Source organism: Lithobates pipiens, unplaced genomic scaffold, assembly GCF_037356315.1.
Source record: "Lithobates pipiens isolate NorthernLeopardFrog02 unplaced genomic scaffold, aLitPip1_a1.2 Scaffold_18, whole genome shotgun sequence".
NCBI lineage: Eukaryota > Metazoa > Chordata > Amphibia > Anura > Ranidae > Lithobates > Lithobates pipiens.
The window spans coordinates 90,663,575-90,687,749 of record NW_027507758.1 but is presented as its reverse complement, the minus strand read 5'-3'; the positions used below and the strand labels follow the sequence as shown (position 1 = coordinate 90,687,749).

The following is a 24,175-nucleotide window of genomic DNA, read 5'->3' as shown; positions in this document are numbered from 1 at the left end:
CCCCTTAGTCCTGTTGACCATTTTTAATAGATAGAAAAAAAGAGAAAATGCAATATATTACAGTTGTTACTGGAGAAGGGCTTGAGGGTAAAGTTCTTTTACTTTTTCTTACTTACTCTGATCATAAAAAATAAAGAAAATATTTGCAAAACTCTTTAATAGATTTAAATTGCTTAGTTGTTCAGTAACAGCCCTATGCATGTTCACATTTACTATATGAAAAATAATAGCAACGAACTAGTAAATCAATCCAGATATAACACCATGGATGTTATTAACCAAATGAATTATAAAAAAAAATATTATCGTGTTTTGACCAAAATATATTTGTTCGCCTGTTTTGTCTACTGTATTCATATACTGTACTGTAGATCAAATGGCAAAATGGCAAAAACTGGGACACTGGCTGCTGAAAACATCCAGCTTAATTCACAAGTTTCCATTCTAGATCACAACACTTATCTCTGAAATGGAAATATAAATAAATTCAGATATCAGAAAGATTTTTTTTCCCTGGAAAACTCTTCCTGTTATATAACCTCAGTATAACCTTGTAAATATTACTTTGTTAAAATAAGGTAAAACATAATTTGAGTGCCTGAGAGTTCAGGAAGTTGCTATGTGGAATCCAACATGGTCAACGGACCTAAATAGTTTATGTGTGAAAGAATCTCTCCAAGGCATTTACACAAAAAGAAATTACAACGGGAGGCACAGAAATAGTGTAGAATAAAAAAAAAAAAATAATAATTCATATATATATATATATATATATATATATATATATATATATATTTTAGAATTCTGGGATAATACTAAGCTTAAAACTACTCCCACCTACCTTCAAACACCTATACTAACTACCCTTAATAGAAAGATGTATAATGCCGCGTACACACGAGCGGACTGTATTGCGTACTTAGTCCGTCATACAATCCGACGGACAGTCCGTCATACTTTCGACTGAACGGACTTGACCACACACGGATGCACAAACAGTCCGTCGAAAGCTTGCGCGATGACGTGTACAGCACGTACGACTGGACTAGAAATAGGAAGTCCAATACACAGCAAAGCACCCTTCCGCCGTGTAAATCCTTTCTGAGCATGCGCCATTCTTAGTCCGTCGAACTAGCCTACTGACGAGCGGATTGTCCGCTGAAACCAAAGTACGACGGACAGAATTTTGAAAAATCCGAAATACTTAGTACGCCAGACTGCACGCTGAAAAAGTCCGCTGAAGCCCACACACGAGCGGACTGTCCGCTGAAATGTGTTTCGACGGACTAAGTACGCCATACAGTCCGCCCGTGTGTACGCGGCATAAGGTATACTTACCTATTTTTAGGCTGCTCCAGTCCAGTCACGTGATCAGCTCCCCATGTCAGCTAGCAGTTGCTTCAGACGATAACTGGAGGTGCTCTGACAACAGAAGCCCCATAGTAAGCCTATGGGTGACGTCACCATACAGGCATTCCAGCCGTTGTCTGATCACTCTCCCCTGAAACCGCCACTGGGGAGATCCCATGACTGGACTGGAGGTAGAGAATGGCCACCACCTGTGGTGCTGCTGAGATAGGTACCTGTTTTTTTAACCTGTTTTTGTACTTTAATAAATATGTCATCATGTTTTTGATTAATTATCTAGTCATGTGTCATATGCATCATATAAAGTCTCAACCCTATCCTATCTGAGATAGGTATAGGTTATTGTGATACCCTCCTTTAAAATAAAATATATTACCCTTCTACTTTAACCACTTCACATACGCTGGTACTTTGATGCAGCTAGCTGCCGTAACCTTGGTATTTTCAGGAACGGTGTGCATTTTTCTTTAAGAAAAAAGTGGTCTCTGCAGCGGATTTGCCACAAGATCACTTTTATCGATGGCGGGAGAGGAGCTCACCCCCCTTCCGCCATGCTTCGGTCGTCCATGCTGCTTACTGGAGCCATCGGTAGCAGCGGAGACAATCGTGTCCTGTCACCTCATAGCCTGGATGCCAAGTGAGGGGAAGATGGCCCCCGCTCGGCTCCATATCATTGGGGATGGAAGTGACTTTTGAAGTTTGCTCTTGAAAGGAGAAATTGATAAAAAGAAAATTAATTACATTTTTTATTTATTTTTCTATTGCATTTTAGTGTAAATATGAGATCTGAGGTCTTTTTGACCCCAGATCTCATATTTAAGAGGCCCTGCTATGCTTTTTTTCGAATACAAGGGATGTTTACATTCCTTGTAAATGGAATAAAAGTGACCCAAAATAGTAAAAAAACAAACAAAAAAAAAAACAGTGTCAAAATAAGCGCCCCGTCCTGACAAGCTTGCGTGCAGAAGCGAACGCATACATGAGTTGTGCCCGCATATGAAATCGATGTTCAAACCACACATGTAAGGTAACTCCGTGATCGTTAGAGACAGTGCAATAATTCTAACCCTAGACCACCTCTGTAACTCAAAACTGGTAACCTGTAGACATTTTTAAACGTCGCCTATCAAGATTTTAAAGGGTAAAAGTTTGTCGCCATTCCACAAGCGGGCGCAATTTTGAAACGTGATATGTTGGGTATCAATTTACTCTGCGTAACATTATCTTTGACAATATAAACAAATTGGGCTAACTTTACTTTACTAACTTTTTTCCAAAAAAATTGTGCTTGCAAGAGTGCTGCGCAAATACGGTGTAACAGAAAGTATTGCAATGACTGCCATTTTATTCTCTAGGGTGTTAGAAAAAAAATCTATAATGTTTGGGGGTTCTAAGTAATTTTCTAGCAAAAAACGGATTTTAACTAAACACCAAGTCTGAAAAAGAGGCCTGGTCCTTAAGTGGTTAATCGGTAAGGTGCGTTTAAAAAAAAAAGCACACATATACCTGTATATTTACAATATTAGTATACACACAATATCAAAGTATGTGCTGTTGACTTTTGACAAAAAGTCAAAATCTGCATACAGTTAACATCACTGTGTAGCACATTTTCATGAGTTGCACGGAATGCTATTGTTGATGATGTAGCAGATAATGATGATATCACTAAGGTTACTTGCTCGGCAAATAGAAGAGTTTATTTAACATTCAGTAACATCTACTGGTAAAACCTGGCAAGGTGCCAGTCATAAAATACTGTTGTACTTGCTTGAGTATTGTATTATATTCTTGTATTTCTCCAGTCCATTTCCAATGTAGAGGACGGCTATGGAAGTTGTAGACCCATCTATGCCACCACCTCGGCTACGTTTTTTTTTTTTTACTTGGATTTCCGTCTAAATCTTACTTAAAAAATGTTGAAGAAAAAAAGCTGAAGTTTTTCAAAAGAACACCATCCCCATTAAACATGGAGGTGGAAACATTATATTTTGGGTATGTTTTTCTGCAACTTCTCTGCATCAAAAAGGGATGATGGACGGGGCCATGTACTGTCAAATCTTGGGTGAGAACCTCCTTCCCTCAGCCAGGGCATTAAAAATGGCTCGTGGATGGGCATTGCATCATGACAATGACCCAAAACACGGCCAAGGCAATAAAGAAGAAGCACATTAAAGGTCCTGGAGTAGCCTAGCCAGTCTCCAGACCTTAATCCCAAAGAAAATATGTGGATGGGGCTGAAGGTTCAAGTTACCAAACGTCAGCCTCAAAAGCCTAATGACTTTGAGAGGATCTACAAAGAGGAGTGGGACAAAATCCCTTCTGAGATGTGTACAAACCTGGTGGCCAATTACAAGAAACGTCTGACCTCAGTACTTGGTGGCAAAACCCTTGTTGGCAATCACAAAGTCATGTTTTGCGTAGGGGGGTTAAATACTTATTTCACTCAATACAATGCAAATCAATTTATAACTTTTTTTAAATTAGTTTTTTTGGATTTTTTTTGTTATTTTGGTGTTTATTTACTAAAATTGGAGAGTTCAAAATCTGGTACAGCTCTGCATAGAAACCAATCAGCTTCCAGGTTTTATTGGCAAAGCTTAAAGAGGAAGTAAACCCTTCCAAACAACTTGGACCTATAGGTAAGCCTAGATTAAGGCTTACCTGTAGGTCCAAGCAATATCTCCTAAACCTATATGGTTTAGGAGATATTTGCCCGAAAATGGGCACCGCTGTCTACGGCGCATGCGCCGTAGACAGCGGCGCGCAGGCGCACTAAATGCGGCAAATCCAAGAATGGATTTGCCAAATTTGTCGACTCCCGTGCGCATGCGCGGGAGTGACGTCATCGCGGCTTCGCCGTATGACAGCGGCGGAGCTGCGAGGCGCGACTCCCGTGCGCATGCGCGGGAGTGACGTCATCGCGGTTGCGCCGCTGTGATTCGTCGGAGCTGCGAGACGCCACAAGCAACATGGATGCGGCGGACTACAGGGATCAGCGGCGACTTCGCTGGCTCCTGTGTCAGGTAAGTGACACATAATGAGCTACTATGCGATGCATAGTAGTCCATTATGCTTTACCTTTGCAGGGAAAAAAAGAGGAAGTAAACCCATCAGGGTTTACTTCCTCTTTAACTAAACAAGCTAAAGTTAGAAGCTGATTGGCTACCATGTACAGCCTCACCAGATTTGGCACTCTCCAGTTTTAGTAAATCAACCCCCATGTCTCTCACTGTTAAAATAAATCTACCAATAAAATTATAGACTGATCATTTTTTTGTCAGTGGGCAAACGTACAAAATCTGCAGGCGATCAAATATTTTTTCCCCCCTCACTGTAAAGTGTATGTCAGAGAATGCACTTTACTCCAATGTATATAAACAAGGAACACAAGCTTGTGCCTTCCCGAAACATCAACATAAAACTTCATCACCTTTCAAGCCTTGCGAATGTCGATTTATCTTTTGGATTAAATGTACTTAACCATACATGTTTTGAGCAGCTGTAACAGAACTGCACCATATGTCTTACGATGAGGATTTTACATGATCTCATGAAAAAACAAAATCAAATATTTTTGGGCTTATGTACATTAACCTTTAGAATATTCTTGGTCAAGAAAAGTACGTTTTTAGGTGCTTCTGAGATAGTGTGACTTGCCTTTGAATTGCTTAAGGAGTTCTTTCACAGGTTGCTTTTAATGACTATTGCCTTGTGTAGACAGGAAAAGCAATTTTGTGTTTTGGATGTAAATTGCAAACTTGAGTCCTCAAGCCTTTACTGTTACTTTGAACTTGGCTCTGAGCCCCTCACACCCCTACTTGCCCTTAGTTAAGCTTAGTACACGATCAGAAAACCGGACGGAAAATACCACTTTCGTAGCAATCGTACGATAATCTGATTCTTAGTACACAGCTTTCAAGAGCCGATCATGACAGGTCATCTGAAATTATCCCAAAGGGACAAACACGAAAATGTTTCTCATAAGATACCAGATAATACGATTTTCCTTTAATCAGTATAGTATTTGTCTGAAAAAAAAAAAAAAAGACCATGCATGTTCGGAAACAAAAGAATACATTACAATACAACACATTACATGACGTCTGAAATTTTATTTGTACCAGAATTTTTGTAAGTTTAGTAACCTCTTCATTTTTAATATGAGACTAGCATGAAATATATATAAAAATATATATTAGATATTCTCATCAGGTGTACGAGGCTTATGTGCCCTGTACAGTGTTTGATGAAACATTGCAATGAAGTAGCCAAACCAAGTTATATGTAGTTTCCTTCCTTGTAATTTCATTGAGGACAAAAGTTCACCCAAATGGGTTTGTATAGGCAAAGCTCGAATTTACTGTCAAACTTCTATGTCCCCATTTAGAGATTGTTGGAGCATTCATTTATTTTTATTTTTACCATGTTCCTGCTGCATGGAACCAATTGTATTACTTCCTGTGACTTTATTTCCAAGCATGATACATTCTTTCAGGGGTAGCTGGTGGGAGGAAGGATCAGCAAGCCGTCCTACACCCTAAAAACTACACTCACTCAAGAGCCCTTTCCCTGCACAGGTTCCTTGGAGTCAAGGCAACATCATTATTTTGTTTGCAAATAAAGCAATGTATGCCGTATAATCAGAGAACTCAGATAGAACTAAAAAAAAACTGCTTGGCATTTACCTGCAGCAAAGGCAGCATTGTCCGCCAACAGGAACTTAACTCCTTAGTGCCGACCGTACGCACATATGCGGCATCGCTTTAATAAGTTATAGCGGGATGATGTCTGCAGCTCCTATGTGAAAACACGGAAGTGACGTAACAATGTCACTTCCGGTTTACTCGGCTGGCAATGGGAGCGATTTAAAAAAAAAAAAGACAGTATTCAGAATCACAGTTTTGGCGATCTGAATACTTTTAAGTGCAATGGAGGGATCTGGGGTCTTTTAGACCCCTGATCTCTCCATAAAGAGTACCTGTCACCACCTATAACTGTCACAAGGGATGTTTACATTCCTTGTGACAGCAATAAACGTTGTCTCTTTTAAAAAAAAAAATAAAAAAATTGATAATGTAAAAAAATAAAAATAAATAAGAAGAAAAAGAAAACATTTTTTAAAGCGCCCCTGTCCCCAGGAGCTCAGGCAGCAAAGAAAACACACACATAAGTCGTACCCGCATATGTAAATGGTGTTCAAATCACACGTGAGGTATCATTGTGATCGTCAGAGCGAGAGCAATAATTCTACTACCAAACCTCCTCTAACTGCTGGTTGCAAGCTGAACAGTGGAGCCTTGAGTGGAGTGTCAAGTGTTTTTGTGACTGCTGTGTTGCATTTTTAGGTTCTTTTGGGGCTTGTTCTTGTAGCTTTTTATACCCTTTTCTGTCACTTATTTTTTTATTTATTTATTTATTTTTTAAATAGTTTTTTTTTGTTTTTTTTTTTTTTCCTTCCTTTCCTTCCTTCAGCCTACTAATTAAGGGGAGGGTTTAATTGGGCACAGGTGCTTGAGGTCTATATAAGTTTGGGTAGAACTCATTTGAGCCTGCTCATCTTGAGTCTGTGAGAACTCTGTCCAAGTGGAACTGGTCCAAGTGGTGAGTTAAAAACCAGAGTTGAAAACAGGAGGTTATAACAGGGGTCATAGTAGCTGTGTAGTGAGACTTCCCGAGTGTTTGTCTGAGTAGTGTGTGTGTGTGTGTGTGTGTGTGTATATCGTTAGTGCTTGTGCATTGTGGGTGCATGCTGATCTGTGAGTACCTGTGTACTGTCTTGTTGAGTATCAGTGTCAGGAAGCTAGTTGTTAGGTAATTTGGACTGGGTATAATCTCTAATCCTCATTAAATTAATAGGTACGATGACTGGCGGGTGTGGAGAGGCGACTCGGTGTACATCTTGCGGCATGTATGCGTTCCTTGATCATCTGATCAAGGGTGAATACTGCTGTGCAAAATGTAAGCACATTGTTTCCCTGGAAGCCCAGGTTCTGAATCTGGGGAAGCAACTGTCAGCACTGAGAGGCCCCTCCACCCTAAATGAGAACCAGGAACGTACACGGCAGGTGCCGGCAGGGGCCAGCACAGAGGTGGGTGGAGACAAGGAGGTGCAGGCAGTAGCAGAGAGTAGATGGGTGACAGTCAGGAAGGGTAGAGGGGCAAGTGCCAGGGAGGCCGATCCAGGGCTGGAGCATCCCAATAAGTACGCTCCATTGAGTGACATTGGTGATCCCAGTCAGGGACCAGCACTGCTGGAGCTGAGGGATTCTCCTAGCTGCCAGGAGAAGAACTCCTCCAGTGAGAGTGGGAGGGGAGCGAAGGGAAAGGAAAGACAGATTCTGGTGGTAGGGGACTCAATTCTTAGGAGGACAGAGAGGCCAATCTGTAACAACAACCTGAAGTGCCGAACTGTATGTTGTCTGCCGGGCGCTCGGGTTCGGCACATCACGGATCTGGTGGACAGATTACTGGGAGGGGCTGGGGAAGACCCAGCTGTCATGGTGCACGTTGGCACCAATGACAAAGTCAGAGGCAGATGGAGTGTCCTAAAGAATGATTTTAGGGAATTGGGAGCTAAGTTGAGGAAAAGGACCTCCAAGGTAGTATTCTCAGGAATACTACCAGTACATTGAGCCACACCAGAAAGGAAGAGGGAGATTAGGGAAGTAAACAAGTGGCTCAAAAGCTGGTGTAGTAAGGAGGGGTTTGGGTTCCTGGAGGACTGGAACGATTTCTCAGTCGGTACTATAGAAGGGACGGACTGCACCTAAATGAGGAGGGTGCAGATCAGCTGGGATTAAGGATGGTCAAAAAGTTAGAGGGTTTTTTAAACTAGGTGATGGGGGGGTGGGTTCAGAGATAGAGATAGTCAGCGTGGAGCATATTCCAGAGGGTAATATTAGGGGCATTAGTGGTAGGGTAACCGAAGCACATAAACCCAAGGTAAATATAGTAGCGAGTCCTAGGTGTAATCTTGGAACACCCAAGAGGATAGTATGTGACCGGTCAAAATATATTAATACATTAAAATGTTTGTTCGCCAATGCCAGAAGTCTGCCAAGCAAAATAGGCGAGTTGGAAGCTCTGGTGCATCAGGAGAGCTATGATGTAATCGGTATTGCTGAGACTTGGCTTCATTCCTCACATGACTGGGCTATTAATATTCCGGGCTATGCACTCTTTCGGAAAGACAGAGTAAAAAGGAAAGGTGGAGGGGTCTGTCTGTATGTGAGAAATAATCTCAAAGCGAGTGAGAAAGAGGACCTGCTGGGCGGAGAGTGTGATGAGTCTGAGGCATTATGGGTAGAACTGCATACAGATGCGCGTAGTTCAAAATTAATCATTGGAGTTTGTTATAGACCACCCAATGTTAATGAGGAGGTGGAGACTCAGCTCCTTGCACAGATAGAAAGGGCTGCAAGGGCTGGGACAGTGATAATAATGGGGGATTTTAACTACCCAGAAATTGACTGGGGTAATGGCACTGCTGGGACAGTTAAAGGGCAAAAATTTGTAAACCTATTACAGGACAATTTTATGGTCCAGTTTATTGAGGCCCCAACTAGGAATGATGCTCTGTTGGACCTGGTAATCTCAAACCATGCAGAACGTATTACTAATGTTCAGATAAAGGAACATCTGGGTAGCAGTGACCATAACATGATTTCATTTGATGTTAGCTGTAAGCAAAAATCACATATGGGAAAGATAAAAACACTTAATTTCAAGAGAGCAAATTTTCCAAGGATGAGGGCCGCTCTCCAGGACTTAGACTGGGAGAGAATATTGGCACCAATGGGCACAGAACAGAAATGGGAATTCTTCAAAAAGCTTGTTTGTGATCTCACGGCAAAGTATATTCCCATGGGCAATAAGTTTAAAAGGTTAAAAATAAAGCCGATGTGGCTCACGGCCAAAGTTAAAAAAGCTATAAACTATAAAAAAAGAGCTTTCAAAAAATATAAAAATGAAGGAACGCTAGTGTCATTTAAATGTTACAAGGAATATAACAGAATATGTAAAAAGGAAATCAAGGATGCAAAAATTCAGAATGAAAGACAGATTGCAAAAGACAGTAGGACAAACCCCAAAAAATTCTTCAAATATATTAATAGTAAAAAGGTTAAGTCTGAGCATGTAGGCCCTTTGCAAAATAATCTGGAGTGGGTGACTGGGGACAAAGAGAAGGCTAACTTATTAAATACTTTCTTCAGCTCTGTGTATACAAAGGAGCATGGGGGAGCTCATGTCCATAATGGGGGTGGTAGTGACGCAGCCCCAAATCCACAATGGCTCAAAAGTGATATGGTCCAGAAATATTTGGACAGAATAAAGGTGGATAAAGCACCTGGACCTGATGGCATCCACCCACGGATCCTAAAAGAATTGAGCTCTGTAATCTCGAAGCCATTGTATCTAATTTTTAGGGACTCATTAATGACAGGAATAGTACCACTGGATTGGCGCAGGGCCAATGTGGTGCCTATATTTAAAAAGGGAACAAAGTCTTTACCAAGTAATTATAGACCCGTTAGTTTAACTTCTATAGTTGGGAAGATACTGGAGGGATTAATAAAAGACCACATAGACGAGTTCTTGCAGGAAAAAAATATTTTGAGCAACAGACAGCATGGATTCATGAAAGACAGGAGTTGTCAGACAAACCTGATTTCTTTTTATGAGGTGGTAAGTAAAACCTTGGACAGAGGGGTGGCGGTGGACGTGATATATTTGGATTTTGCAAAAGCGTTCGATACAGTTCCCCACACACGGCTCATGTGTAAGGTAAAGTCTACAGGTTTGGAAACATCAGTTTGTAGATGGATAGAAAACTGGCTTAATGACAGAATTCAGAGAGTAGTGGTTAATGATTCTTACTCTGAATGGTCTAAGGTTATGAGTGGTGTACCCCAAGGTTCAGTGCTGGGACCCTTGCTTTTTAATATCTTTATAAATGATATTGGGTCTGGGATCAAGAGTAACATTTCCGTCTTTGCAGATGACACCAAGCTATGCAGTGCAATAACGTCCTTACAGGATGTCACCAATTTACAAGCCGACCTGGATGCTCTGTCAAATTGGGCGACTATGTGGCAGATGAGGTTTAATGTTGAGAAATGTAAGGTTATGCACTTGGGGGCTAAGAATATACATGCATCATACACGCTAGGGGGAGTACAACTGGGGGAATCCATAGTGGAGAAGGATCTGGGGGTTTTGGTAGATCATAAGCTCAATAATAGCATGCAATGCCAAGCTGCGGTTTCCAAAGCGAGCAAAGTCCTTTCCTGTATTAAGAGAGGTATGTACTCCAGAGAGAGAGAGACATAATTTTGCCCCTGTTCAAATCATTAGTAAGACCTCATCTGGAATATGCTGTTCAGTTTTGGGCACCAGTTCTCAAAAATGATATCGGGGAGCTGGAGAAAGTGCAGAGAAGGGCAACCAAACTGATAAGAGGCATGGAGGAGCTCAGCTATGAGGAAAGATTAGAGGAACTGAATTTATTCTCTCTTGATAAGAGGAGATTAAGGGGGGATTTGATAAACATGTACAAATATATAAGGGGTCCATATAGGGAACTTGGTGTTGAGTTATTCACTTTACAGTCAACAATGAGGACAAGGGGGCACTCTTTACGTCTAGAGGAGAAGAGATTTCATCTCCAAATACGGAAAGGTTTCTTCACAGTAAGAGCTGTGAAAATGTGGAATAGACTCCCTGCAGAGGTGGTTATGGCCAGCTCAGTAGATTGCTTTAAGAAAGGCCTGGATTATTTCTTAAGTGTACGTAATATAACTGGGTACTAAAATTTATAGGTAAAGTTGATCCGGGGAAAATCCGATTGCCTCTCGGGGGATCAGGAAGGAATTTTTTCCCCTGCTTTAGCAAATTGGATCATGCTCTGCTGGGGTTTTTTGCCTTCCTCTGGATCAACTGTGGGTATAGAATTGGGTATAAGGGATGGTATATTTATTTATATATATATATATATATATATATATATATATATATATATATATATATATATATATATATATATATATATATATATTTTTTTTTTTTTTTTTTGGTTGAACTGGGATGGACTTGTGTCTTTTTTCAACCTGACTAACTATGTAACTATGTAACTCAAAACTGGTAACCTGTGGACATTTTTAAACGTCGCCTATGAAGATTTTTAAAGGTAAAAGTTAGTCGCCATTCCACGAGCGGGTGCAATTTTGAAGCGTGACATGTTGGGTATCAATTTACTCGGTGTAACATTATCTTTCACAATATAAAAAGCGGCACCTATGGAGATTTTTATGTACTGTAGTTTGTCGCCATTCGACGAGTGTGGGCAATTTCAAAGCATGAGATGTTGGGTATCTATTTACTCGGCATAACATCATCTTTCACATTACACAAGAAAATTGGGCTAACTTTACTGTTTATTTTTATTTCATGAAAATATATTTTTTCCCCCAAAAATTGAATTTGAAAACCGCTGCGCAAATACAGTGAGACATAAAATATTGCAACAATTGTAATTTTATTCTCTAGATTCTGTGATAAAATATATATAATGTTTGGAGGTTCTAAGTAATTTTCTAGCAAAAAATACAGATTTTCTCTTGTAAGCAACAAATGTCAGAAATAGGCTTAGGCATGAAAGAGATTTATGCTGGCCATAGATGGATAGAATTTCAATGTTCTGAGACTTAAGAAAAGTCTCAGAACATTCAAATCTGAAAGATTTTGTTTGCTTTTAAAATTTGATTTTGGAATGAATGGGTTTTACCAAACGAAAACCATATACACTACTAAAAATTACAATGTCATAGAATTATTTTTTCCATCCTGCTCATTAGAATTTTCTTTTTACTGCAGTTCAAAAAAAACGTTGATTTGGCCCACTAATGATTAGAAAAATTAACAAACTTTCTTTTACTATGAATTTTTGTTCAAAATACTACCCATCTATGGCCAGCTTTAGGAGGTCCCTGAATTTCTTCCAGATTACTGTTCTGGTTGTTGGCTCTGGATATCTGATCTGGAGATAGGCAACTTCAATCCTCATATTTATTAGTGGTTCTAAATTAATAATAACTACTGCAGTAGGTAACAGACAAAAAGATACATTCAGCATCTTTCCAAATAACGGTTCTGTTTATTCAACGCAATTTAAGTTTTTTTTTTTATACAAAATGATGATTACATAGGTATCGCATTAATATTATAATTGTACTTTTATGGTAACAAGGGGCGTAACATAGGAAGGCTAATTCTAATCAGGACTCAAAAGAATGCAAACATGTAATGAAAACATTATTAGTGCTGTGTACACACTGAGCACAGTGTGCAATACATAGGTAAACATTCAAAATAGAATACAATTCTATACAGAATGTACAATGTTCCCTTTCAATTATCAAATAGTTTTATGTCATTGCATTTTTAAAGGGATAAAACCTGGTGGCATGTGCATGCATTACAGAGATGTACTGGATATGTTTCTTCCAGACAAAAACCACAATGAAAAAACTGGAGATTGGAGTAAGACGACATTGGCAAAGAGAAAAAGGAGAGGAATCTACTGGTGCCAAAAATAACTATTTAAGAAATTTGAAGTCCTATAATAATTTGTTATTTGAAACTAGAATTTTTTTTTTTAAAGAGAAGGACAATATGGAAATAGGTTGTTTTAAAAGGAATCAAGGACAGAACACGGTAACTTCTTTTGCCAACTAGTTTAAAGCATGTAGAAACAGGGCTGCAATTCTAAACTTGCCTTTACTACGTAGTGAGTCGTTGAGTTGGAACAGACACCTAAGAGTTCAGTGATCTTTATCTATTCTTTGGCTTATTCTCCTGCGTGAGGTAGTTTGGCAATTTAGCAATTGTATATTCTTTAAACTAAAACAAGTCATTGGTGGCAGCTACTACATATCTATCTTCACAGGGAATAAAGAGCTAAAACGACAGGTTAAACAATAAAGAGCTAAAACGACAGGTTAAACAGTCTTTTAATTTGTCAATGTTTGTGGAAATTTCTGCCAAATATGAACTATTCAGCTATGAATAACTCACTGGTGCCTATTCACTGGTGCTCTAGTCTGTCTCCAGAAACCCAGTTATGTCCTCGTTGGGTGCCATCATTTTGCCTCCCATACAACATAAAAAAGCAAATATAAAATGTCAGTTACAGCTCACATGTCTACATCTGCTTTTTCTTAGACAGCCATGTATCACTGCTCTCTTTGTGGCAGGGGGACTGGTAAGCAGGGCCGAGACAAGGGATGGGCAGAAGAAGCGGCTGCCCTGGGCACTGTGGTATCATGTGAGGTGAAGGGGGCACCGTAAGGAGACTGGGGGAGGAGATTTTTGTTGTAAGGGGAAACTTGGAGGGTGGCAGAGGGTAAGTATTGTTCTAGGAGGGGAAATTAGTGGGGGTATGCTAAGAGTGTTAATTTAGGGGGCTTTGTGTGGGGAATTGGAATGAGAGAAGATTTGTGCTTAGAGGGAGGATGGGGGGGGGGTTTCAAGTGGGGGGGGGGGGAATGAAGATGTGTACTGGGAGGGGAAATTTGGAATTTATAGGGGCAGAGAATTTGTGCTAGGAGGGGTGTTTTTTTTGGGGGGGTTCATGCTGGGGGGATTTGGGGGATGGGGGGCAAAGATTTGTGCTGGGAGGAGGGAAAATTATGCTTAGGGGGAGTGAAAAGGATTAGTGCTCAGTTTTTTTTTGTTGAGGAGGATCTTTGCTGCCACATAATACTCATAACATCTTGGGGGGGGGGGGGGGGGGGGCGCAGTTTGGCATGTTCGCCATGGGCTCTAGAAGACCTTGTCCCAGCACTGCTGGTAAGATATAGATGAATGCTTAGCCGTTGACTTTTGACAAAAAGTCACAATCTACACATAGTTAACAGCACTGTTTAGCTTATTTAGGGGAGCAGATGATGATGATAATGGCACCACCACTAGATTATTTGCTTGGGGAAATGAAAGTTATTATAAATTTGTAGTAACAACTACTGGTGAAACCTGCCACTGTGCAAACCATAAAATACTGCTCTGCTTGCTTGAGTATTGTATTATATTCTTGTCTGGTCTTGTATTTCACTAGTCCATTTCCGATTTAGAGGAGGGCCTGTGGGAGATCCCTCTATGTTACCACAGAAGCCAAGTTTTTTTTTTGTTTTTTTTACCTGAATTTCCTCTTTAATCCTGTATAAAGGAAAGGTTTGAGAACAAAAGCAGACATTTTTCTTAGAGCAACCAACTAGCATCTAAATATCATATATAATAAAAGGCAACAGCCCTATTCAATTTATTCCAGCATTTAACATTTAGTGGTAAAATTCTGGTGGATTGCTATAACTAGCACTTGAAAATTCTTCAACCCATATGTGATCATTTTCAGTGCAGGGCACTGTTTAATAATGGCTATTTTTAAGAATTCTCCAAATATTGTCTTACAAAACATAAGTAGAATTTCAAAGTTGTGAAGAAAGAGGAAAGAAAAAGAAACAGACAAGGCGAGAATTTATCTCACCACATCTAGTAAATGGCATATCCTGAAATTTTGGAGGAACAGTCAAATGTCAAGTGTCACCCAGAGTTTAAGCCTGAAAGACAGCCTAAGCACAACAGTAACTCGCAGATTTAATAGACAAACTGGAATTGTGTGCTTATTTAAAGAAAACACAACCCCTTTGGGGAATGGTCCAAAATAATGTTCTATCAAAAAGCCACAACAAAAGCATTCCTTGGTGTTCCATAGAAATAACAGAACAATCAAGAACTATTTTGCCATACTCTAAATTCAAAGAAATGAAAAAAGTTCATCTTTCTTTTATTTTTATTCCTAGAATTGTATTTTGTTTAATTTTCTTGAGGCATTGCCTGCTGAAAAAGAATTTGTGTACTGGGCCATTGACCATGCTTAGCCCTGTACTTAAAGAGGAAGCAAACTCCCCTATTTTGTTTTTACCTATAGGCAAGCCTATAATAAAGTTTACCTATATGTACTGTAAATATCTCCTAAACTTGCACCAATTAGGAGATATTTACTATATACACTGGCTATTACATCATCAGCACATGCACGTTGAAGAAACTGCTGCCCGTGCCTTTTCTTCAGGGCCCGTAACCGGCGGCTCCCGTGTGCATGTGTGCGAGTGACGTCATCAGGGCTCCGGCCAATCACAGCTCCAGAGCCTGCGAACCCGGAAGAAACACTGGGAAAAATGTCAGCTGTGTCATTGGGCGCCACTGCAGAGCTTCGTGCTAAGGTAAGAATTTGACAATGAGCTAGTATGTGATGCATACTTGCTCATTATGCCTTTGTCTTACAGTTTTTTTGTTTTTTTTACATTGGGGGTTTACAACCTCTTTAACGTATAGCTAAAGCCAGCGAGTTTAAAAAAATAAAATAAAAAATTCCTCAATTCCCACATTTGAGGTGATCATTTGGAACACCCCGACAGGCGGGCTATACACAAGTCAATTAATAGTTGGACTTGTGTACAACCAGCCTGACCATACATACATGGATCAAAATTTGGCCAATCCCTGCTGAACCAGCCAAATTTTAATGCATGCATGGCTGGCTTAAGCAGTTTAGGTTGTAGAAAATTTTGGTTTCACCGAATAGTATAGTTTGATATGATGTATAATATTTAGGCTACCACAACCATTTTTTTTCACAGGATAATCTACTAGTTCTGTTCTGTATTTACACTTTGCAGCCAATTTAGTATGACAGCAACTTTATTTTGGTTAGATGTTCTTGCTCACATAGCTTAACTGGAAAATAAAATTTTAAATCACTGCTTACTATTTTCCATAAATCCTACTTCATTCTCTTTGTTTATGAGGGGGCTGGAGAGTTGTGTTTGCCATAATTAACCACTTTCACCCCCTTCCTGCCCAGGCCAATTTTCATCTTTCAGCTCTGTTGCACTTTGAATGACAATTGCGTGGTCATGCAACACTGATTATATTATTATTTTTTTCCAATAGAGTTTGCTTTTGATGGTATTTAATCACCACTGTTTTTTTTTTTTTTTCGTTAAATAAATGAATACACTTAGGCCAAACTGTATTTTACCAAATTTCTTTGGTAAAAATAACCCTAATCACTGATCAATCCTGATGCACCGATGACCTATCTGATTTCTTGAGGCCTGAAAACACCAGGACACTACAAATATACCCCAAATTATCCCTTTTGGAAGAAGTTGAAATCTGTACACAGATGCACTTTAATCAATGTAAAGAGGAGTTTGGTACACTTTAAGTGGAGTACTCACACTACACAGACACACACCACAGATACACCATAATATACTGCAATATAATGTGCCAAACGTACAGTGATGCACATCTATATGGCGCTAAACAGGCAGTAACGCACACAAAAGTAAATGGCGTTAAACTGGCAGTAACGCACACAGATTTATAATGCTGTTAAACTGACAACGCAATCAAATAGACAGTGTTCCACTGTCACTACACTGATGCCATGTAAACTGTCCCTACTCTAGCTATACACTAATGTAAACATTACTGACACGGTCTCACTAAACTACACTGAAACTATCTGAGCTGTCCCTACTCTAGCAGCACACTATGCGTAAAGCTGAATGATGGTCCTCCTCACTACACTCACACTATCCCTAGACTGACATTAAACTAATATTCTACACTGACAATTGAAGCAAAATAGCACAGTATAGCACACCAACTAATAGCACTGAACAGAGCCCTGTTCTATCTCTCTCCATGGCGAAAATCACACTGAAAATGGCTGCCATTGAAAGAATACTTTTAAAGTGTCCAATCATGACTCTGGCAGTGCTCTGTGCCCTGATTGGCTAAAGCTTTCACTGCTTCAGCCAAACAGGGCTTGCAATGCACTGTTCAGCGCTGCAATGCATTGTGGTCGGTTCGGGGGGGGGCAAACAGTCGAACGTCCGAACAGCTGAAGTTCGGCCTGAACTTATGCTCAGGCCGAACCGTTCGCCCATCCCTAGTGATTATCTGTGATTGCCACAGCTAATCACATGCTACATATGGCCCTGTCTGTACCATGTGATCACTGTGACCAATCACAGCTAGCAACATACTTGTACACAATGAATGGCATGAATCAAAGCCATTCATTGTTTACAATTGTCATGGTCACAAAGATCACATGGTACTGGTAGTGGGTTGGTACACTGATCAGTCTGGTGGACATATCCAGTGACAGTTTGTGCCGCAAGAACAACATTATGTCCTGCTCAGCCATCATTTAACAATAGGCTAGGTGGAAAGTGGTTAAAAAAAGAAGTATGACCTAAGATTTTTTGGCTACAATTCTCTTTTGGGTCACAGGAGTAACCTTACTTTTGCTCTCCTGTGACCCAGAATCAGTGGGAAAAATTTGCTGTCAGCTCACATTACAGAGCCATGCAGACTGTGGAAGAATCCCAACCATGTTGTCGGAACCCACCTGGATGCTTGATCGGCAGCTGGCTTCAGCTCTCAGTGTGCCAATATGATTTTAAATTAAAACATGTGATAGATCAAAACAATATATATTTTTTTAATTTTGAGACTGTCTTGGTTGGCAATAAAGGAGTGAAACATTTTACTTAATTGTGAGCATCACCAATCAATTCCACTATATTAATAGCTCACTTATTAGGCCAATGACCTAACTCACTGTTTGAATTATCTTTATAAACCTTTATGTTACTTGCTTAGGACAGAACCCCTCTTCCATAACAAAAGTGTGTGCTTAAAAGAATTTAGCAGATGTCAGAGTTTATCAGATGAACTCTTAATGCAATCCTTTGTTACTGTGGGTTAATATCTAAAACTGAGAAATAACCATTAATATTAATTTGACATATATGTTGACTTAATTACCAAGCGCTCTTATCTAATGTTTTTTTTCCTTCTACCTTTTCTACATACACTCCATAGAGTATGGTCGATGGTGAGGGCTGGAACATAAACACTGGCTCAGCAAACCTTGGTACTGAAGTGCACCCATAATTAAAAGGTTCTCAAGGACATCAAAGAATGTTCACCTGACTCAGCCACGTACAGCCAGGCTGACAAAGTTTTATAGGACTGAGCACTTACTATGACTATGGCAGGTATGACTAAGATTTTGAATTGGGGGAATTTATTAGCCAAGATTGTGGATCTGGTGTATATTTATTATATGTAAAGCACAACAAAGGGGTCTTCTTTAAACATTTACCCCAAGGCAGTGTTGCTAAATCCTAAAACCCATCTTGAAAAGCCATTGTTTGAAATCAACCCTAGTGGAAGTCAGCTCATAAAAAGTAACCCTTGACCTAAATATTACATTTCAGTACCTCCTTACATGTGTTAAACGTTTTTTAAAGCAAGTTATAATATTTTTAAAGAACTTGGTGGGAATTATTAAATGTGACTTACGAAGTTGTTCCAAAAATACAGCACTTAAAGCTAACTTAAGTCCAAAGCACTCACCTCCTCCCCAACAGTCTGACGCTCATGAGGTTTATTGATAGCATCTTCCCAGCTTCTTCTGGGTGCTGGTTCTTCAACCATCTTGGTTAGCCAGCATAGAATGAGCAGCAGTTCATTCATACCAGTACACTAGCACTGTGCTAAGAATGTACCTTGAGCTGTTCATGCACACCTCAGCATACATTCTAAAGAAAACTGAACAGTTAATCCTTTCTGCAATAAAGAGCCTGTCTGCTTGTAATTTTAGAATTTTAGACATCAGCTCCATTTTAATTTTAGTCACTAGTTTTAGTCTGAACCCGATATGTTAAAGCAGAAAACAAATGGGCATCATAGTTTGTTGAGAATGGGGCTGTGTAGCCATGGACCAGTAAGGGTGTCCATGCTGACCTGTGTCCACAGCCAAAAGCATGAAATGGGCATGCAAGCATCAGAACTGGACCACGGAGCAATGGAAGAAGGTGGTCTGGTCTGATGAAAGAAGTTTTCTTTTACATCATGTGGATGGCTGGGAGCATGTGCTTCCTTACTTGGGGAAGAGATGGCACCAGGATGTACTATTCTTTGGGCAATGTTCATGGGTCTTTTCATTCATGCGGATGTTACTTTACACATACCACCTACCTAAACATTGTTCCTGATCAAGTACACCTGATCACGGAGATGGTATTCCATGATGGCAGTGACTTCTTTCAGCAGGATGATGTGCCCTGCACATAGCATAAATGGTTCAAGATTGGTTTGAAGGAACACAACAATGAGTTTGAGGTATCGACGGTCTCCAAATTCTCCAGATCTTAATCCAAATCGAGCATTGATTGATTGGTGTATAAGGGTATAAACAGACCTCCAGGTTGATATATTTCAACTAATCCTAGCCTTAATCATAGGAGAAAAAATTAGGCCATGGCTTAAAGTGTATTTCCAGTTTAGCAGTTTAGCAGTCAAATTTGACAAAATCTCACTATGTTTGTTATGCGTCTCCATTCACACAACAAAAATTTAATTGTCTGGTGGTGACGACAGACAGCTTGGGTTACAAAGCCGGAGCTCTAGTAGCAGCACAGTGAGCTTGTCAGAGATGGAGCTGTAGAGATGTCAGGTGTGGTTCCAGCCGCTGATCGATCCACGAACCAGAATCTGCAGGTACAAGCTACCGAATGGAGGGGATGCGACTTCCCAGAACAAACACCAGGGGTAAATCTGGCAGACTCAGCGTTGAATGCGTTTCAGAAGAGCCAGTCGCTTCCTTTATTAGCCTGACATGATTGTTTGCCTCCAGACATTAAATAGGATGGGTTAATTATTAACCCTTGCAGTAATTTCGATCAGTATTTGTTAAAACAAATATCTAATTAATGTAACTAACCTTTTGAAATATTAAAAAAGTTACAACTATTATATAATTAATAATAATATAATATTATAGAGAAGTCTAATCATGAAATCATTACATATGACTAATAATAATAATATTAATAATATATATAAAAATGTAACATTATTTAATAATTTATCCATATGTATATTTCCTTACACATATGGATAGGTTAATAAATAATTTTACATTATATATAATATATATATTTTTTTATTACTATATTATTATTAGTCATATTTAATATTGCAATATTTTCTTGTTTGGTTAAACATACTATTAGATGACAATCTCCAGGTAATTCCTCCTGCACTAGCTCCATTTTTAAACATCAATGACAAAGATACAAGGCAAACAGTGGCGGAACTACCGCCATAGCAGCACATGCGGGCGCTATGGGGCCCGCAGTCAAATGGGGCCCGGTGAGGACAGGTGCTATGGCTCCGCGGGAGATAGCGGGCGGCTCCGCGGGTGGCCCGCGGGCAGTCCGTGGCTCCGCGGGTGGTCTGCGGGCGGCTCCGCGGGTGAGAGCTGGCGGTCCGCGGGCGGCCCGTGGGTAGTCCGCGGCTCCGCGGGTAGTCCGCGGGTGGACCGCGGGCGGCTCCGCGGGTGAGAGCGGGCAGTCCGCGGGTCCGCGGGGGGCTCCGCGGGTCCGCGGGGGGCTCCGCGGGTGATAGTGGGAGGCAGATGAGAGTGGCCGGTCCGCTGGTGAGAGAGTGGGCGTGAGCGGGCTGGCCAATCAGGGAGCTGACGGGTGAGGGAGCATAGAGATTACATCATCTCTCGCCGCCCTCTCATCCCTGCAGTGCAGTTCCCCCCTCACTGTGCAGGCAGCCAGGAAGCAGAGAGATGACATTATCTCTCTGCTGCCTGACTGATAATCTGCTGGCTGACTCTGTGACACAGCAGGAAAGTGGCAGAGCAAGTGACAATCCATAATGTGTGGCAGGCGACGTGGCAAGTGACAACCCAGGACGTGGCAAGTGACAATCCGTAACGTGTGGCAGGTGACGTGGCAAGTGAAAATCCATGACGTGGCAAATGACAATCCATAATGTGTGGCAGGCAACGTGGCAAGTGACAACCAGAGACGTGGCAAGTGACAATCCGTAACGTGTGGCAGGTGACATGGCAAGTGACAACCTGGATGTGGCAAGTGACAATCCGTAACATGTGGCAGGTGACGTGGCAAGTGAAAATCCGTGACGTGACAAGTGACAATCCGTAATGTGTGGCAGGTGACGTGGCAAGTGACAACCCGGGACGTGCAAGTGACAATCCATAATGTGTGGCAAGTGACAATCTAGGATGTGGTAAGTGACAATCTGTAATGTGTGGCAATCTAGGACGTGGCAAGTGACAATCCGTAATGTGTGGCAGGTGACGTGGCAAGTGACAACCTGGATGTGGCAAGTGACAATCCGTAACATGTGGCAGGTGACGTGGCAAGTGAAAATCCGTGATGTGACAAGTGACAATCCGTAATGTGTGGCAGGTGACGTGGCAAGTGACAATCCGTAATGTGTGGCAGGTGACGTGGCAAGTGACAACCCGAGACGTGGCAAGTGACAATCCGTAATGTGTGGCAGGTAATGTGGCAAGTGACAATCCGGGACTTGGCAAGTGGACAATCCGCAACATGTGGCAGGTGACATTCTGCAACGTGTGACAAGTGACAATCTGCATCTGGTGGCAGGCGACGTGGCAAGTGGACAATCTGCAATGTGTAGCAGGTGATGTGACAAGTGACAATCCTTAATGTGTGGCAAGTGACAATCCAGGACGTGGCAAGTTACAATCCATAATGTGTGGCAAGTGACGTGGCAAGTGACAATCCAGGACGTGGCATGTGACAATCCATAATGTGTGGCAAGTGACAATCCATAATGTGTGGCAGGTGACTTGGCAAGTGACAATCCGCAACATGTGGTAGGTGACATTCCGCAACGTTTGACAAGTTACAATCTGCATCTGGTGGCAGGCGATGATGGCAAGTGACACGCTCAGGGATCCCACTGATTTTGCATTATGGTGAGTTGAACTATTTCATTTTATATAACAGAACAGAAATTGGTTAAAAGGCCTGGAGGTCAGCAATGTGTTCCCTTCAGGGGCTGCATAGAGTATACTGCATACTTTGTTGTTCAAAATTAATATAAGCCGTTGCCTGGGTACTGTGCCACATGGGTGTGGTAGTCTGTTGTTTAATGGCATTAGTTAATTTTTTTTGGTGGGGGGGGGCCCATACAACATTTTGCTATGGGGCCCTGTGATTTCTAGTTACGCCCCTGAAGGCAAAGTTAAGTTGCAGGTACCCATTATACATGTTGCACCTTGCTGCTGTAAAGCCTTTAAATGGTTCAGTGGTGAAAAACACTAGTTCTGAGACTAAATGTGTTTACTGGGTTACTACCCCAGTACTAGTATACACTATATTGTCAAAAGTATTGGTACACCTGCCTTTACAAGCACATGAACTTTAATGGCGTCTTAGTCTGTAGGGTTCAATATTGACCTTGCCCAACCTTTGCAGCTATAACTGCTTCGACTCTTCTGGGAAGGTTATCCACATGGTTTAGGAGTGTGTCTATCGGAATGTTTGAACATTCTTCCAAAAGCGCATTTGTGAGGTCAGGCACTGAAGTTAGATAAGAAGGCCTGGCTTGCAGTTTCCACTCCAATTCATCCCAAAGGTTGAGGTCAGTAAAGTTCCTCCACCCCAAACTCGCTCATCCATGTCTTTATAGACCTTGATTTGCGCACTAGTCCAAGACAACTAGTTGAGGGGGGATTATGGTGCCGGGTTGTTTTTCAGGGTTTGGGCTTAGCCCCTTAGTTCCAGTGAAGGAAACTCTTAAGGCATCAGCATACCAAGAGATTTTGGACAATTTCATACTCCAAACTTTGTGGGAATAGTTTGGGAATGGCCCCTTCAGTTTCCAACATGACTGCACACCAGTGCACAAACAAGGTCCATAAAGACATGGACGAGCGAGTATCGGGTGGAGGAACTTGACTGGACTTCACAGAGTCCTGACCTCAACCTAATAGAACACCTTTGGGATGAATTATAGTGGAGACTGCGAACCAAGCCTTCTTGTCCACATCCGTGACTGACCTCACAAATGCGCTTCTGGAAGAATGATCAAACATTCCCATAAACACACTCCTAAACCTTGTGGACAGCCTTCCCAGAAGAGTTGAAGCTGCAATAGCTGCAAAGGGTGAGCCAACTCAATACTGAACCCTACAAACTAAGACTGGAATGTCATTAAAGTTCATATGTGTGTAAAGGCATGTGCCCCAATACTTTTAGTAATATATAGTGTATATTAGAAAAGTTTTTCTGTCATTGGAGCCCAACAGGTGTCTTGATATGCAAGTCTTTTTAACCACACCTGTAATGACTACTAATTTGTCCACTTATTGCACTTGCACAAAAAAAAAAAAAAGAATAAAGCCAATAATTACAAATAATATGTATTCTGTGAAATGGCAGTACACAAATTGAAATAACTAGCACTAATTTATTTTACACTGAAAATAAAAGCCAACACCTAATTCCCCTGGAGCCCCAGAGTGAACCACAAGTTAAAGATACTTACTGTTGTGTTTGTAAATTCGAATAGTAGCTCCAGAAAGTCTGGCTCCAAGAACCAAAGATGTGTGGTTTAGCTCGTCACTTAAAATTAAGCAGCCCTGCAAAGTGAAATGATATTAATAAATAAATAGATAAATTATGTCATGAAAAGATAACAAGTAATTTGATATGCTTCCTATTTTGTCTTTATCAGTTGGCAGAGTATATGCAAGGACAGAGGAACAACATTACTTGGAAGAGAAAACAGGCTTTAGCGGCTAACATTTTTGGTACATTTTTCCAAAACATCAACTGTTTAGGATAAATCAAACTAAAAATCCATATTGGCT

At 40.8% G+C, this 24,175-nt stretch overlaps 1 protein-coding gene across 1 annotated transcript in view; it reads right to left on the bottom strand.

Moving 5' to 3' along the window:
• Window positions 1-24,175, bottom strand: part of LOC143987284 (serine palmitoyltransferase 3-like) — a 245,041-nt gene that overhangs the window by 101,013 nt on the left and 119,853 nt on the right. Inside the window, exon 6 of the mRNA XM_077485909.1 lies at window positions 23,851-23,944. Within this exon, the coding sequence (XP_077342035.1) occupies window positions 23,851-23,944 (94 nt within the window). The remainder of the gene's footprint in view (window positions 1-23,850; window positions 23,945-24,175) is intronic.